The sequence below is a fragment of the Anser cygnoides genome, chromosome Z, assembly GCF_040182565.1.
Source record: "Anser cygnoides isolate HZ-2024a breed goose chromosome Z, Taihu_goose_T2T_genome, whole genome shotgun sequence".
In the NCBI taxonomy this organism is placed as follows: Eukaryota; Metazoa; Chordata; class Aves; order Anseriformes; family Anatidae; genus Anser; species Anser cygnoides.
The window spans coordinates 41,509,121-41,524,060 of record NC_089912.1 but is presented as its reverse complement, the minus strand read 5'-3'; the positions used below and the strand labels follow the sequence as shown (position 1 = coordinate 41,524,060).

The following is a 14,940-nucleotide window of genomic DNA, read 5'->3' as shown; positions in this document are numbered from 1 at the left end:
CACTGTTTGAAGCTGTAACAGATTCATATTGTGTGGTTGAAGGCAAGCACGTACAAGAGTATAGCACCTAACTGCCAAGGTGAATGAAGATTTAAAAAACAAAGGAAAATGTATAATGAATTGTATAAATCTGCTTTCTCTTTAGAAATGACTAATACTATTTAAACAAGATTTTGGTCTTTAGGTACCAGATGCTAAGCTGAAGGCTTCTTCTCACGTTGCTGAAGATATTAAATCATAAAAGGATTCCTGCTTTGCTAATGATTTAATCATCTGGGCTGTTCTGATTGGTGTCTTGGGAGTTTGCCATAGTCTTTTATCTTGAAGTGTCTAGAGTGGCTGCCTAACATCTCCATTGATTGTCTCTTCACAGTTTTTGACCAGGAAAATCACATTTACTAATCTGAACTCAATTTAGCCATACATTGACCAAATCACAGAAGTACATCAAGAGATTATGTAGACCATTGTCCTGTCCTCAAATACAGGCAATATATACAGATAATCTCAAGCTGGTATTTTCCAACAGGTTTTTAGGGACCTCCGAATGAAAAGTTTACACAGCTAAGCTGTTTTAGTGCTAACACTAAAGAACTGTTTACTAATATTCATTTTAAATCTTGATAATTTCAAACTATGTACATTGCTTCTTTTTTCTTCACAAACTGGAATCGAAAAACAAATTGACCCCCATATTTTTATAATCATCTTCTGCATGTTTTTGGAAGACTGATGCCATTTCATTCATTTTAAGGTCTTCCCTTCTTTTTTGCTTTTCCATTCAGACCAAAAAGCCTTTTGTATTTGGGCACTGGACACTGTTCGGCAACACAGAAATTCCACTCAGTGGCCTCATGCCATCTGAAAACAAGTAACCAACTTTGCATAACTGTAGCCTTTCACTGATTTGCTTTAATTCATGTTTATTAATAAATTGTATATCATACTTGTAAGCAGAGTCAGTGAGCAATTTGATAATAGCTATAAATTCAAAAGTAAGCCTTATCACTAGCTGCCGTACAGCTGCTAGAAATGTAACTATTGACTGACAGTCTGTTTTTTATTGCTTTATTTGCTTTAAAGTAAATTATTTTTACAAACATTGGTTCTTGTGATATGACACTTATCTGGATGTATGTTTTCAATTTTCAACAGCATGGAATCACGTTTATCTTTTGTGTTAATTATGTAGTTGTTACTTTTAATAAAATGTATATGTGTTTTTAAATTTTTAAAATTGTTTTTTCTAAGGGTCAAGATATCCTTTACAGTTTGAAATTCAGGAAGTATCTATTTACCTAGGAGGTCCAGGAAGGTGATTCTTGCCCTCTACCCCACTCTCATGAGACCCCACCTGGAGCACTGCCTTCAGCTCTGGGACCCCCAGCACAAGAAGGACATGGACTTATTAGAGCAGGTCCAGGGGAGGGCCAAGAGGATGATCGGAGGGCTGGAGCACCACACCTATAAAAACAGGCCGAGAGAGTTGGAGAAGTTCAGTTTGGAGCAGCGAAGGCTCTGAGGTGACCTTATAGGAGCCTTCTACTACCCGAAAGGGGCCTGCAGGAGAGATGGGGAGGGACTCTTTGACATGGATTACAGTGATAGGACAAGGAGTAATGATTTTAAACTAAAAAATGGAAAATTTAGATTAGATGTTAGGAAGAAATTCTTTGCTATGAGGTGAGGCACTGGCACAGGTTGCCCAGAGAAGCTGTGAATGCCCCATCCTTGGAGGTGTTTAAAGCCAGGCTGGATGGGGCTTTCATGGTCTAGCGGAAGGTGTCCCTGCCCATGGCAGGGGAGCAGAACTAGATGATTGTTAAAGGTCCCTTCCAACCCAAACTATTCTATGATTGTATGATCTTGAATTTGAAACCTAAGTTTTCAATTGACTTACACAGTTAGTAGTCAAAAGTCTCTGTAATAAGCATGCTGCTTACGTTTTACATAGTGGTATTCTCAATCCTAATACAAAAGAATGACAAATCATTTCTTTTCTGAAAAACATGCCTTTACTATGCACTTTAGGAGAGGATCATATTGGCAGTTTGTGATTCTGTCAGTTCCTGACTCTGATTTCTTTAGTTTCCTGTGGTTGCATTTAAGGACTTTCCTCTGTTTTCAATTCAGATATAAATATTTTTACTGTTTTTGTAGCATGGACTTGAATATGTTTGCTCTTAACATATTTACTGTTTTGTTTTTTTTCACCTGAAAATATATATGTGCTTTCCAGTGTTGGTCTGTAAGAGAGAAAATTCAAAGTATTTGAATTTCATGGGGTTTCGAGTGTCTATAGAGGCTTGTGGTGGTTCAGGCTTGTGATTGTATAAAAGGTTATTAAAAGTAAATGATAGCTGTCCCTTCTTGCCAATTCTGTCAGGAAGACAGAAACCAGCCAGCACACTTCCTTAGCATAAGCTTATTCTTCACCTGTTTTTTGTTCCCTGCTACCTGTATGATTTTCTGTGCTTTCTCCTGACAGCAGGAAAACCTTGCTCAAAATTTGACAGTTGATCCTTTTAACTCTTGATCAAGGAAATGAATAGCTATTCACAAGAGGTGAAAGCCACTCAGCAAACTGATCATCGGCGTTACATTTCTTATTGTGAATATTTGATAATATGTTATAGTAGCATCTTGGATGCTAGCTGTTAAAAAACTGAAGCTAGGTGTGAAAGAAATATGTAAGAGTCCTTTCAGTAGGCAGCAGGTCTGAAAGGCAGCACCAGCAGATCTTAATACTGAAGAAAGAATTTATTGCATTGAAATGTAATGCTCATATCATAAAGATACAATATCAGACAAAATCCCGTGTATTTTCTCATGGAGTTTGAAGCAAGCCTGAATGATAAAAGCACCTGCAAAGTATGTCCTGGCACTCATTTCTGTGGCCAGCATCAATGGCAACACTGTCATCTTATTTGAAAACAAGAAAGACTTGAGTAGTCCATTCCATTCAGTGGCACCAAACACTTGTGTTGAGATTGTTTCTTGTCCTGGTCCTCGTGACTGAACTTCAGCTTGGGATCTTTAATGAAGACAAACCAGTGTTGACATCTAATTCTGTATTTGTCTCTGAGTTCCGCTTGAGTAAAGTCAGTGACCTTACCCGTTTTGCTCCTGAAACAGTGCTCTGTGTCTCCTCCATAGGTGTTTTTAAGTTTTATCAATAATCTGATAGGAAATGTGCCTTTTAGACTGTTTCTCATAGTCTCTGCATACCTTTTCATGATCACATCAGACCATTTAATTACCATCCAAGTGATTTGTAATTTTACTTTGTATAATGTAGTTCTCTGCCTGGCAGGCAAAAGCAGCGTCTTTTGCTTCGTTAGAAATACTGCCAGTATCAAAAATCTGCCAGGTAGCAGATTGAATAGCTTGAATCAGCTTGTCTTAAGCATTATGCCTAGCTTAATCTACTAGGTTAGATGCCAGGTTTTGTAGGTCAGTGTAATAAACTTTGTCTCCGTACCATCAATGTGCTGTAAATATACTGTGTTGCTTTAAATTAGTGCGCTGAGGTACTGACACTACAGAACAGGGTACCTTTCTGAATATTTACACACTTCTGCAGACATCGTCTAGGGTATATATACATCCTTGGCAACAGGAATTTCCTGAGTTCCAACATCCAGAAGAGAGACAGCTTTCTAGTCACCTACTAGGATTTACACAGACACAAAGTTGGAAGAGGAAAGAAAGAATCACAGAATAGCAGAATATCCCAAGTTGGACGGTACCTACAAGGATCATGGAGTCCAGCTCCTGGCTCCATACAGGACCACCCAAAAATCAGACTTTATGTCTGACAGCATTGTCCAAATGCTTCTTGAACTCTGGCAGGCTCGGTGCTGTGACCACTGCCCTCGGAATGCTGTTGCTTAATTTAGAATAACTCTGATTATGGGAGTTACATCAGTTTAGTGTGAATCCTGTAGCCTGTGCTCAAGCTCTAGTTTTCAAAATCTATACACTGGACTATCTATTATGGGAGAAGCAAGAAGCGTTTTGGCTGTCTTTCTGTATATGCGGTGAAAAATGAAAAGTTGCATATGAAATTCCAGCAGGCCTTACATTCAGAATAGTGATCCAAATAGCAGATAGGTGCATCTCCTGTCCTCTACAGTGGGCATGCAATGGTTATATTGTCTTGAAGAACTGGAGTTACCGTGGGATAAGATGTCAGTTATTCATCTCCATCTTTCAACGTTGAAGGAAAATCTCCCTTGACAGAAAACAAAAAATACTGCATTGTAAAGGACTGTGTTAGGAACAATGAAAAAATGAAGCTGCATTTACTTTTTTTTTTATTTCAAACAGTTAACTTTTACCTGCGACTTTAATGCGTGTAGAGAATTTGATGTGTACAGGTTCTAAACATAGCACATGAAGAGGAAAAATGGCTTAGCACTCTTTCTTATTACTGGGAAAACTGCAATAAGAAACTATTACACAGACACAAAAAAGGAAGAATTTTTTTCTCAAAGCAGACGTGGCTCTGAAAGAAATTTGATCACTGGGACTGGCTCATGAGAAGTGTGTGGATGATGTGGTTTGAAGAAGCCTGAACTGCTGTGGCCTGTGTTGCCCCTATTCTGTTGAACTGCAGGAAGATATGTTTGGTTTCTGAGGTTGGCCCTTCAAAATCCACAAGAAGACTTGGAGATGTTGTTTCAGTCACGGGGTAGGCCGCTAAGACAGGCATCTATTCTCAAACCACTGTTAGCTGGCATGTTTTCTGGATGGAAGAAACAATGTATTCATAGCTTCTCTTTAATCTTAGTTTATGCTTCTAAGAGTCTATGAGCCCTCCAAACTTTACTAGTGTAAATTTCTGGCACACCAGATTCTATATTACATTTTAAAATCAGGCAGTGAAGAAGTAGGTTTGTTCTATGCTTGTTTGAAAACCCCAAATGTGTGTGTGTGTTTGTAAGGCCTCCTCTTTTAAAAATTCAAAGCTTTTCTTCCAACACCAAACAGCAAAATGAAAGCCAGAACATGGTTTCTTCTGCAGTGTATTACATGCAAATGAAAAAGCTTATTTTTGCAAGTATAGCTGTTTAAGCTGTTAAGCCAACATTCAGGAAGAAGAAGAGAATCTGTAGTTGAAAATAATTATTGCAATATCCTTCCTTCCCTTCCCTTTTGTTCAAAACATATTTTTTATTTTTCTCTTTGTTCATACTTTCCCTGTACACTGTAGGATGGCATGCAACATGATGTCATGCTGGCAGTGAAGAGAGTATACCAGCTTGGTGATGGCCTTCATTTTTACCCCAGCTGAACTTCTCACGAGTTACTATGACGTTCACAGTGCTTCAGCTATAAGAACATGTGGTGTATGAGTTATTTCTTTACTTACTTATCCAAGACTTCATTAGGCTGTTACCATTTTAGGCCTAACAAGGAGAGCACAGGAGAAGTGAGTGAGTCTGGAGCATCCATTGTCAAGCATGGTCTTAAAGCAGAAAAAATCTTTATGCAGGTTCACTATTTGAAGGTGAGTGTTGTAAGCTGATTTTTATTGAAATTGCTTTACTAATATTACAAAGACTTTTTTCTTTTTAGATATCAGCAAATTCGTGTCATCCTGTTTGTTTCTGGCTTAATTTCTTGCAGGGTTACTTCCTTTTGCGGTCTCTGGCAAGGAGAATAGGAGGGGCCTCATACCTTGCATCTTTACGAAAATTTGTCTATAAGTTCCATGGACAGCTTGTCCTTTCTCAGGTACCGTGTTTAGGGTTGCTACTCACTTTTTGAAAAAAAAAAAAAAGACCTAAATTTTCTGTTTGACTGTCTAAATGACTGCTTCTGGTTGTGGTGGAAAGACAAAGGAAATTGTTGCTTAGCAATATTGATGAAATTTCTACCTACTAGGAGGCAATACCTTTTTTCAGGGTGATCCATAAATCTGATACCCTGATAGTACCAGATAATATAAGTAATTGATTTTTTTTTTTTTATACCATCAGCTTGGTACTTAGGAAGGTCATGTTCATAGGTACTGATGTTCTCAAACACAGGACATCTACTCTCTCATAATTGTCTCCTGTACTCTTTTAGCTTCTGGACTTTGGTTGTGATCATTCAGTCTATTACCAGATAACTCTGTTTCTGACAGAGAAGAAACACAGAGTAGCACTGTAACTGAAAACCTCTATAAATAGTAACAGTGTGTGCATGTTATTTTCTGACTTTATTTCCTTCCTCTCTGCATGCAGCTTCATTCAATTCTTTTATTTTCACAGTCGTTCTTATGAGGACTGCATCCTTCCCAAAAAATCGGTGTCCCCATCACTGCATGGCATTGCACCCACTGTTATTACAGTCTTGTCACAGCATCTTTAAAGGTTTCCTCATCATGCTCCATTCTCCCACACTTTCTAAAACAGTATTCTTTTCTTTTATTACCAAAGCATAAATCCACAAGGGATATTTAAGATGCACTGCTTCTTTCTTTCAATAGAGTTTTTCTGACAGTGACAACATGCAGTGGCAGCCTATTCTTAAGAACAATTATTCTCCTAGAATAGGATTCTCCTAGAATAGGATTTCTTCCTGGATTGGTAAAGGCACGATTTTAAAAAAATAACATCGGATTAGGAATCAGAATCTGCCCTCCCAAAGTCCAAGTGCATATATTAATCACTTGAACGACAGACTTAGCTTGTTCTCTCTCTGACATAAATGGTATATTTCATACAAAGTAGAACAGCTTCAAAAGGAGAGATTGAGCAAGACATACAACTGAAAATTGTAGCATCAGTTAGGTAGAAAACCCATCTGGGGTTATAAATAGAAATTCATCTCCCCCAGGCCTTTCTTAAAGAGTCCTGTAACCCAGGCTATAGCATTAAAAGATGGTCTTGTCCTCCAGTGTTTTGTTTTGAGAAAGGAGAGGAGGAATAGCTCTCTGAACCCAAAGTTGTAGGAATTGTGTCATTGGTGATGAAGTCAGCACAGCAGCTTGTTGCTTCGGTAATGCTGTGAACACAACCATTCATGGAGGTGTGTGAACCAGTTCACTAAACTCGGTGCAGCTAAAAACAGGGCTGGAACAAAAGCCACAACGTGACAAATAGTTGGCGTAACTCGGAGAGCAATGTGATGGGAGAGGGGAGAAGGGAAAAGAGAAGAGGAGGTCCATGAGTGAATTTCTGAAACCAGTGAATATTATAGATAAATGTCTCCTTGCAAAACAAAGTCTCTGATCTTGAGGGAATGGAGTCTAGGACATCCCTGTCTCTTCCAGGGCAGTAATTCTTTGCTCTGTGTGCCTGGTTCTCACTCTGAAGGGGCCATCCATCCCTCTGTATCTTTAAAAATAACTCACTGACCTGTGGATTCTTTCATATGTCAAGTCACACAAAATTTAGGCATAGTAGCTCTACTGCTGTATCTCTGCCCCGTGGAGGAACATTTGCGGTGCTGAGGGTGTTAATGTTTCCACTGCTGCAGCTGTTTCCTGTACCATGTTACTCAGACCCAGGCCAGTTGTGCTTGGCATAGAGTGGAAAATGCTAGTGACTCTACTAGCCTTGTCCCCATTATGGTGTCTGAAATCATAAATATGAGCTTCAACTATTACACAGTTGAAAACTTCTGGAAAAATTACAGAAATCGGGAAACTGCCAAAGGCCAGAGGCAGCCTAGTGTTTTATCCTGGTTGTATTCTCGTGCTGGGATTTTTGTGAGAAAAAGCTGGCTTGTTGCTCTTAGATCACTCTCCTGGTTGACATGAGATGAGTTGTGTCAGCAGGCTGTAAATGCTGCAAAATGTCCCAGCACAGTATGCTATTAGTTGTGGTAGCTAGATTGCATTGCAGTGGAACTAACCATCAAGTAGAGACTTCTCCTTCTGCCCAGCACTCTGCTAAGAAATGTCAATATGAACCTTATCTAAGTCTGGCCTCATAAACTGAGATACTATATGCTGCTTCCACACCCAGAAACCACTATTTGGGGCTATTGGCTAAAAACCTTTTTAGTGTTATTTTTTTTTTTTAATTCAAGCAAGAGTAATGCTTTTATTTCAGGTTTCTTAGGCTACTTTTTATTTGAATGTGTGCAGTATGTGCATAGCTATGCATGTAGGTCAGAAACAGATGCTTTCCGTCATTTGAAGGGATTGATTTGGTGGAGAAGTGTAACTTTTACTGTGTATGATACTATAAAAGTATACTGGTCGTATACAGTAAATATTCTTAGCAAGAGCTGTGTGCCTTGAATGTTCCTAGATGCCTGTCCATGAGAGTCAGGTATAAAGAGGTCACAAGGCCTTGGTGATGCTTTTTGTGCTTTTACCTTATTTCATAGCAGCCCAAATCCAGTCCCTGCTGAAGTTGATTGGAAGAGTCAATCCACAGTGTAGGCAAGTGTATATTAGTTAGAGCAGAGCAAGACTGAATTTTAACATCATCCTGTTTTTTGGTCACTATATTAAAAAATGCAAAGGGGATATAGCTAGATTCAACTGTAAAAGTATTTACTTTCTTGGTAAGAAATCTTAAAAATTATATTTATGTTGGTATCTGGTATAGGGAGATAAACAATCACAGCAGGAACTGAAAATGCAGAAGCAATGAAGTCAAGTTAGTACAAAGTTTATTATTCAAGTTCCTTCTTGAACAAACATGCTGTTGGGGTTTAAATGAATAAAAGATTTAAAATAAATAGAGGTGTGAGTGGCAAGTTTAAATGTCAGAGTGTCGTACCTTCACCTTGTCCAAAATAATTGTAAAGGTTCCCAGCTTTAGGAATTGTGGGGAAGAAGGAAAGTAAAAACAGTGAAAATAATTGCCCACATTCTGAATACCAGTCTTGTTTTCAGTGGTGTTTGTAGTATTTTTCCTAGATGAGAGCTGCAGGTGCAAGGAAATGACTTCAGATGTGAAACATTAATCAGTTTTCTTCTTTCCTTCATTTCGATTGCATGCTCGGTATGTTTTTAATAGTAATTTTTGTTTATTTTAGTTGAGTTATCAACAGACAAGTAAAACGAGTCTGGAATCTTTGAGAAGGATTAAAAAAAAAATCTTCCATTTTCCTTTCTCTGGGTGTATTCACTTAGTAGCTGCTTTGAAAGAACTTTTTAGAATAACGAATGTAGTGTTCCCTGACTATAAATAAATAGAAAGGAGGGCAAGTTGCTGATATTCTTAATGCAGTTAAAGATGTTGTTCAGTTTGATACTGAAACAAGAACACCTTGGGAACTGAATTGTTTGCAGGCTTTCATTTTCAAGTAGTTCCATCTGCTGTAACAATAACCTAAGATCTGAATTGTTCACCCAGTATGACAGAGCTACAATTTGCTCTAGTAAAATGACAGTTCAGAAGACAGTGCTGCAAAAAATCTTGATTTATGTTATACTTGAAAGTATTAAAGGCAGATGTATGGACCCAAGCTCAGTGCGTATACCTTCATCAACATGTTCCTGCACACCCATTTACACATGTAAATATCGTTATAATCCTGCTACACCAAAAATTGGTGTCTGCACACACAAATAGTCATACAACTGTCTATTTGCTTTAACTAGAACTGGGAGCCTAAGCATGCAGTCTGTGTGTATTTTGGTGTTCCAACCTCTAGAATATTTTCTTTACATAATTCTTTTAGTTAAACTTTTATCTTTGCAGTTTGGCCTCAGTTGTTCCATGCTTGCTGACCTGTAAGCCTGAGTGAGCAACTGCTGACATCAGTGGGCTTGGTGTGGATTTTAAGTCTTAACAAAGACAAGGAAATAAAATCACTTTACAAGCTCAGACATTTTAACTTCAGATTGGCTGTGTTTAAATTGTTAATTTATATGGCAACTGATTAATTTGTGAATCAGTTAGTAGCACTGCACATTTTGACAACATATTTTGTTAATACATAAAATCTATTTAGCTTTAGGCTATATCTTCATTTGAGGTAGAAGTCCCTTGAAAGAAGGAATCTGTGAGGTATTGCTCTTGAAGTATCAGTATGACTGGGTTAAAAAATGCTTAACATGGTGTAAGGCTTTTTTATGAGAAAACATCCTATTTTTTCTGAAATACTGTTTTCATAATTAATAAACTGTGTATTTTAAAGGATAAAGAGATCACAATGAAGTAGGGATACTGCAACTGGAGAAGATGGCAGAGAGGAATGAAACTAAGTTTTATAATCATGTCTAATGCGAATGAAAGATGAAAAAGTCTGCTAATGTGTCACACATTTAATGTCCAATAAAATAGATATATAAAAATCCAAGCATATTTTGGTACCTCTTGTCTCAAGCGTGAAGATCTTAAAAGGAGCAGTAAGTTTCACAAGTAGAATTGTTTTCTGTCAGGGAAAAGATCCATATGTCTGAAAATGCCATGACCCTTTCTGATACAGTACATAAGTTTTTCCCATTGCTGCTGAACTTACTAAGTCTCAGACTTTGGTCATCTGCTGTGGAATATCTTTTTACATTTCAATTTCTGCTGTAGTAGTCTCTCACACCTCTGCTGACCTAAAGTTTTTGTATTTGCTTAGCTTCCATATAACATCCTTCAAGCTTAAAACTGCTTGATAGTTTGTTAAGCAGTATCATTTGACTGGAAAAAAAAAAAAGGTAAATTCTTTAATTGTTATCACAGCAAACTGGCAAGGGAGCATTTCAAAAGCATGTGGGTTTTCTTGGTGCCTGCTGAATCACAGCTCCAGCTTTTGCTTGATTTAGGTGGATGTAATTTAGATAAACAATCAAATACATCTTACATATGATTTTCTGCTGGATAGTCTTAAACAAAAGTTGAAAGAATAATTAAGAGCTGTAGGTAGAACTCTTGATATATAACAGATTTAATTCTTCTTCTTTTTCATAGGCATATATATATGTTCTTAATGTTTATGCATGTTAAATAGAAGGAATCTATGTTTATTTCAATATTTTAGGCAATGGCATATTTGGTATTTTTAGTGGACAGTGAGAATTTTTGTAACTTCTGAAGAAATGGAAACATTTCAAATGAGTTTGAGACAGCATAGGCTCTAGAGTCAAAATGTTAGCAGAAGGCATGTACGAGTTTGGATTTCTTTACTTCCCTACCTGGGTTCTACTTTGAACTTTTGCATCAGTAAGGCAAGGAGGAATGCCAACACTTTGTTCAGTGAGTTAAGTGACAGTCAACATACTTTTTCCAATTTATCTGGTCCCCAAATGGGCTTGTGTTTGCTCTAAGGTGTTTTGACATGTCCCCTGTACTACAGGGATGGTAATGTCAATAGGAGAAATGTGTGGGAAAGGACATCAAGGGGCTGATGTCACCTTAAATATCCACAAAAAGATTTACCAAAAGATGCTTGTCACACCCTTCTCATGTGCCATGTTTTCATGTTTGCCACAATAGCCAGTCATTTTTCTTTAGAGAATTACTAGTGATCTGATTGCAGTTCATTGGCATGGGGTAAATGGGCAACAAGTTTTGCTTTCGATGAGAATCAGTTGAAGATCCACAGCCTGGGGCTTAAACTGTTAAGCTGTCTGGCTAATGGTTGCTGCCTGGTAATAGAGCATAAAGTTGGGGAGTTTGAGAATGCTTCCTATTGATGGGAAGTTGTAATCATTGTAGAGGCATCCTGGAGAGTGAATTCAAAATAAACAAAATCCTAGGAAGGGTGCTCGTTATTTATTTTTCCCCAAAAAAGGGACAAAGTAATGTTAGCCATTTAGTTAAGTTATTTACAAGTTGTATAATTGATGAGGACAGTTTGAGTTGGTAGCTTCCATAAGGAATTGGATGTAAATGCATTTGGAGTTTATTTATTGCCAGCTGAATGTCCTTTCAGATGTATCACCTCAAGTCACAAAATCTCCATTGCTTTTATACACCCCCATTTGCATTTTAGTTAGAGAGATGAACTAAAATTATTGTTGGTCATAGAGCACTAGAAATAGAGTACTAGAAATATCTAGGTTTGCGCTTTTGGTTAAGAGGATTATTTGCTTCAATATTCAGTGTTCTGTATATAATATCAACATGTGTGATCAGAGATGGGTAGTTGTGTGGTACCTCAAAATAGTTCATGGTGAAAACATGCTGGTTAATTGCTCAGTACGAGAACTGGATTAATCATATAGCTCTTTAGTTATGGAATTAAAGGTCTTCTAAACTTGTATCTGCCTAGTAACTGCTTCAAGTAGCCTTCATGCCCAGTGTTCTCAAAGTCATATCCCTCAACCTTCCTCTTAGTCATTGGGTCCCCACTCTTCTTTGCCTTTGACCCAGATGTGCTACATGCATTAATGGTGCAAGAAAACCTCCTTGATCGCAATGCACAGTGTGTATCCAGATTTGATCTGGTCAGCAGCAGTCCAGAGTTACAGTTGTGAGCAAAATTGTTGGCTTCAGTCTGGAATATGGGAATACAATATGGTCTTTAGGGAATTAGCAAATCCTTTGTGAACATGTGTGAACTCATTTTTCAAAGTCTTTTTCAGTTTAGCCAAAAAAAATTTCACAAACTTCAGAATAACAGTTTCTGTATACAGGGAAAAGTTGTTTTCTAGCCTCTGGGTTTCCAGCCAGGGAAGAACAACAGAAGTAGCTAGGGAACTGAAATTATTTAATAATAATAGGCTATTATTAAATATTATAAAATAATTAAATAATATGTATGTAAGCCAGTTTGTTAATAATGCAGCACTGCAGCAATGTGATTGCTAACTCCTATTTTCTTTCTGACTTCATTGAATTACTTGTCACAAAGACAAAATGGAAACTATATTTTATTTTATGATTGCAACTACCCTGGCTACCCATCCACAGGTTTTTGCTTCAAAGTGTAAGGTCACTAGAACCTCTTAAAGAAATGACATCAAAGCTTAAAAAGAGTACATCCTCTAAATTTACTATTGAACCCTTCTGAACTGTTTTATCTGGAGAGGAAGACAAAAATAGCCTGAGGATGAAATTTCACTCCAGATGGTTAAAGTTTGACAAAATTATAAGCAACTGAAACTTCAGACATATAAAGGGATGCGTCAGGCAGACTTGATAATAGGCAAGCATTAAAAGACATGTAAATATGAGGTAAGTGGTAATTCGTTTTCCTATTCTGTTTGGGAGCATTGAAATAGAAGCAGTTAAAATAAAACAGAAGAGATTAATCCTTGTTTTAAAAATGTGTATAATGATTTCTATTCTTAACAGGTATTTGGTGAGGTGAAGACAGCTTTAATCACAAAGGATATGTTTAATATCACAGTAAAATACACAGAATATAAAACCACCATTAATACCAAAGTTATCTTCAAGTATACCATTGGACTGATTATAAAAAAATGATGCAGTCTAATCATTGAATCTGGCTGCATTAATGTATACCCAGTCTGTGCACAGTGGCAAGGCTGACCACTTCGGTATTACTTTTCAGACGCTTAAGTCTTTGAAACATTTCTAATGGTGATCTTTTCTCCTTTTTTTATGTTCTTTATTTACATGTATAAGCTTACTCTGTACCTCCAGGAAAGCTTCCACAAGTTGAAGGAGACAGAAGTTCTCTATCGATATACAGAACAGTGGTACAGAACTACAAGTAGTAGTAGGAAGTCACAGAATTTCATGCCTTATCATCAAGTCAGCTATGCACTGTAGTTGGACAGAACCAATGCTAGGGCAGTTAGTTATGGCATTCTTGCCACGGTGAGCCTCAGCACTCTGTAATTCAACTTTATTCATAAGCAGACTGTGCAGCCACTGCAATATAGTCTGGATCTTGATTATAATGTAAAGGAAGAAGACTTAACAGTGTTGCTCAGTTGTTTCAGTTGTGCAATCATTCTTTCTTTGGTTCTGTAACAATGCCAGAGACACACAGAAGAACAGCATCTTTTGTTGAATGCTGTAGCAGTCCGTAAATTAAAGTTTTCCATGTTTCAGAAAATGTTCTTCAAGACCTTAGAAAGCAAGTACTCACAATTAGAAATCAGCCTCTACTCATATATTGCAGTGAGGAACATCATTACGCTATGAAATTTGTCTCCACAGAAATCAGTATTAATAAAGTGGATTACTTTATGAAATAGCATATAAACAAATAATTCATATTAATAAATCATCTTCTTATGAGGTTATTCACAGGAGTGCATTGTGTCAAAGTGAGTGCCATTAAAACTAGGGTGAATGTCTTGTATAGCATGGGGTGCTGGAGAACCTTTGAGTGATGTCCTGTGTAGCTTCTGTAAAGAGGGCTGTTTTTTGTGAGGATGATAGTAATACTATTACACTGGCACAGCACTTTCCTTCTAAATTCATGAAATTCTATCTACCTTCTCTTTGAAGAGTTTGCTCTGTAGTTGGTGTTAGTTCACAGTGCCATGAATTTTGTCAGGGAATGAGAAGTAGGTGTTATCTTCTGTTCAGGAATGTGCATAAAAGAAAAGAAAACAAAGCATGGTCATATAATTAAAGACAATGTGATAACAAGCACAGTGAAGAGAATGCAAGTGACGCTTTTAACTCTGGTGTTTCTTAGCCTTTGAGTATGCGTAAAAGTATAACTTTTAACAGCTTTAAATATAGTTTGTATGTGTATTATAGATTAAATAAAAAAGGGAACGTAGGATTGTGTTAAAATAGTCAGCAGGCTTTTCAAGCCCATTTTCTATCAATATTGACACTTTTTCCCTGAGTGGGTTGGAAAACTGACAAACATAATGTGTGTTGTATAAATAATTGAGCAGTATAACACCAGAGCAGATACATAAACTTTGTTCTTATCGTTCCTCTGTCTTCAGTCTTTAAAAATCTATCTCTCACTAGCAATGTAGATGTGCAGTTATCTCTTCATAAATATACTAACTGTGGTGCTTTGTTCATTTTCCAGGATTTTCTTTCCATGCTGTTGGAAGACGTACCTGAACAAAGAGAGTAAGTGAGAACCAGGCTAGGAAGGTCAAAGGAAAAA

The 14,940-nt window shown here is 37.3% G+C and overlaps 1 protein-coding gene across 18 annotated transcripts in view; it reads left to right on the top strand.

The window, feature by feature from the left end:
- The window catches only part of AOPEP (aminopeptidase O (putative)), a 200,085-nt gene that overhangs the window by 85,492 nt on the left and 99,653 nt on the right, over nt 1–14,940 (top strand). For 16 of the 18 annotated variants that reach the window (XR_007169588.2, XR_010827952.1, XR_007169586.2 and 13 more), the window contains exons 8-10: nt 5,410–5,512; nt 5,632–5,739; nt 14,860–14,903. Coding sequence is in view for 7 of the 18 variants with exons in the window: in XM_048080489.2 (XP_047936446.1) it covers nt 5,410–5,512; nt 5,632–5,739; nt 14,860–14,903 (255 nt within the window). In the remaining 11 variants the exon portion in view is untranslated. The other 2 variants (XM_048080496.2, XM_048080497.2) reach the window with 2 other exon arrangements.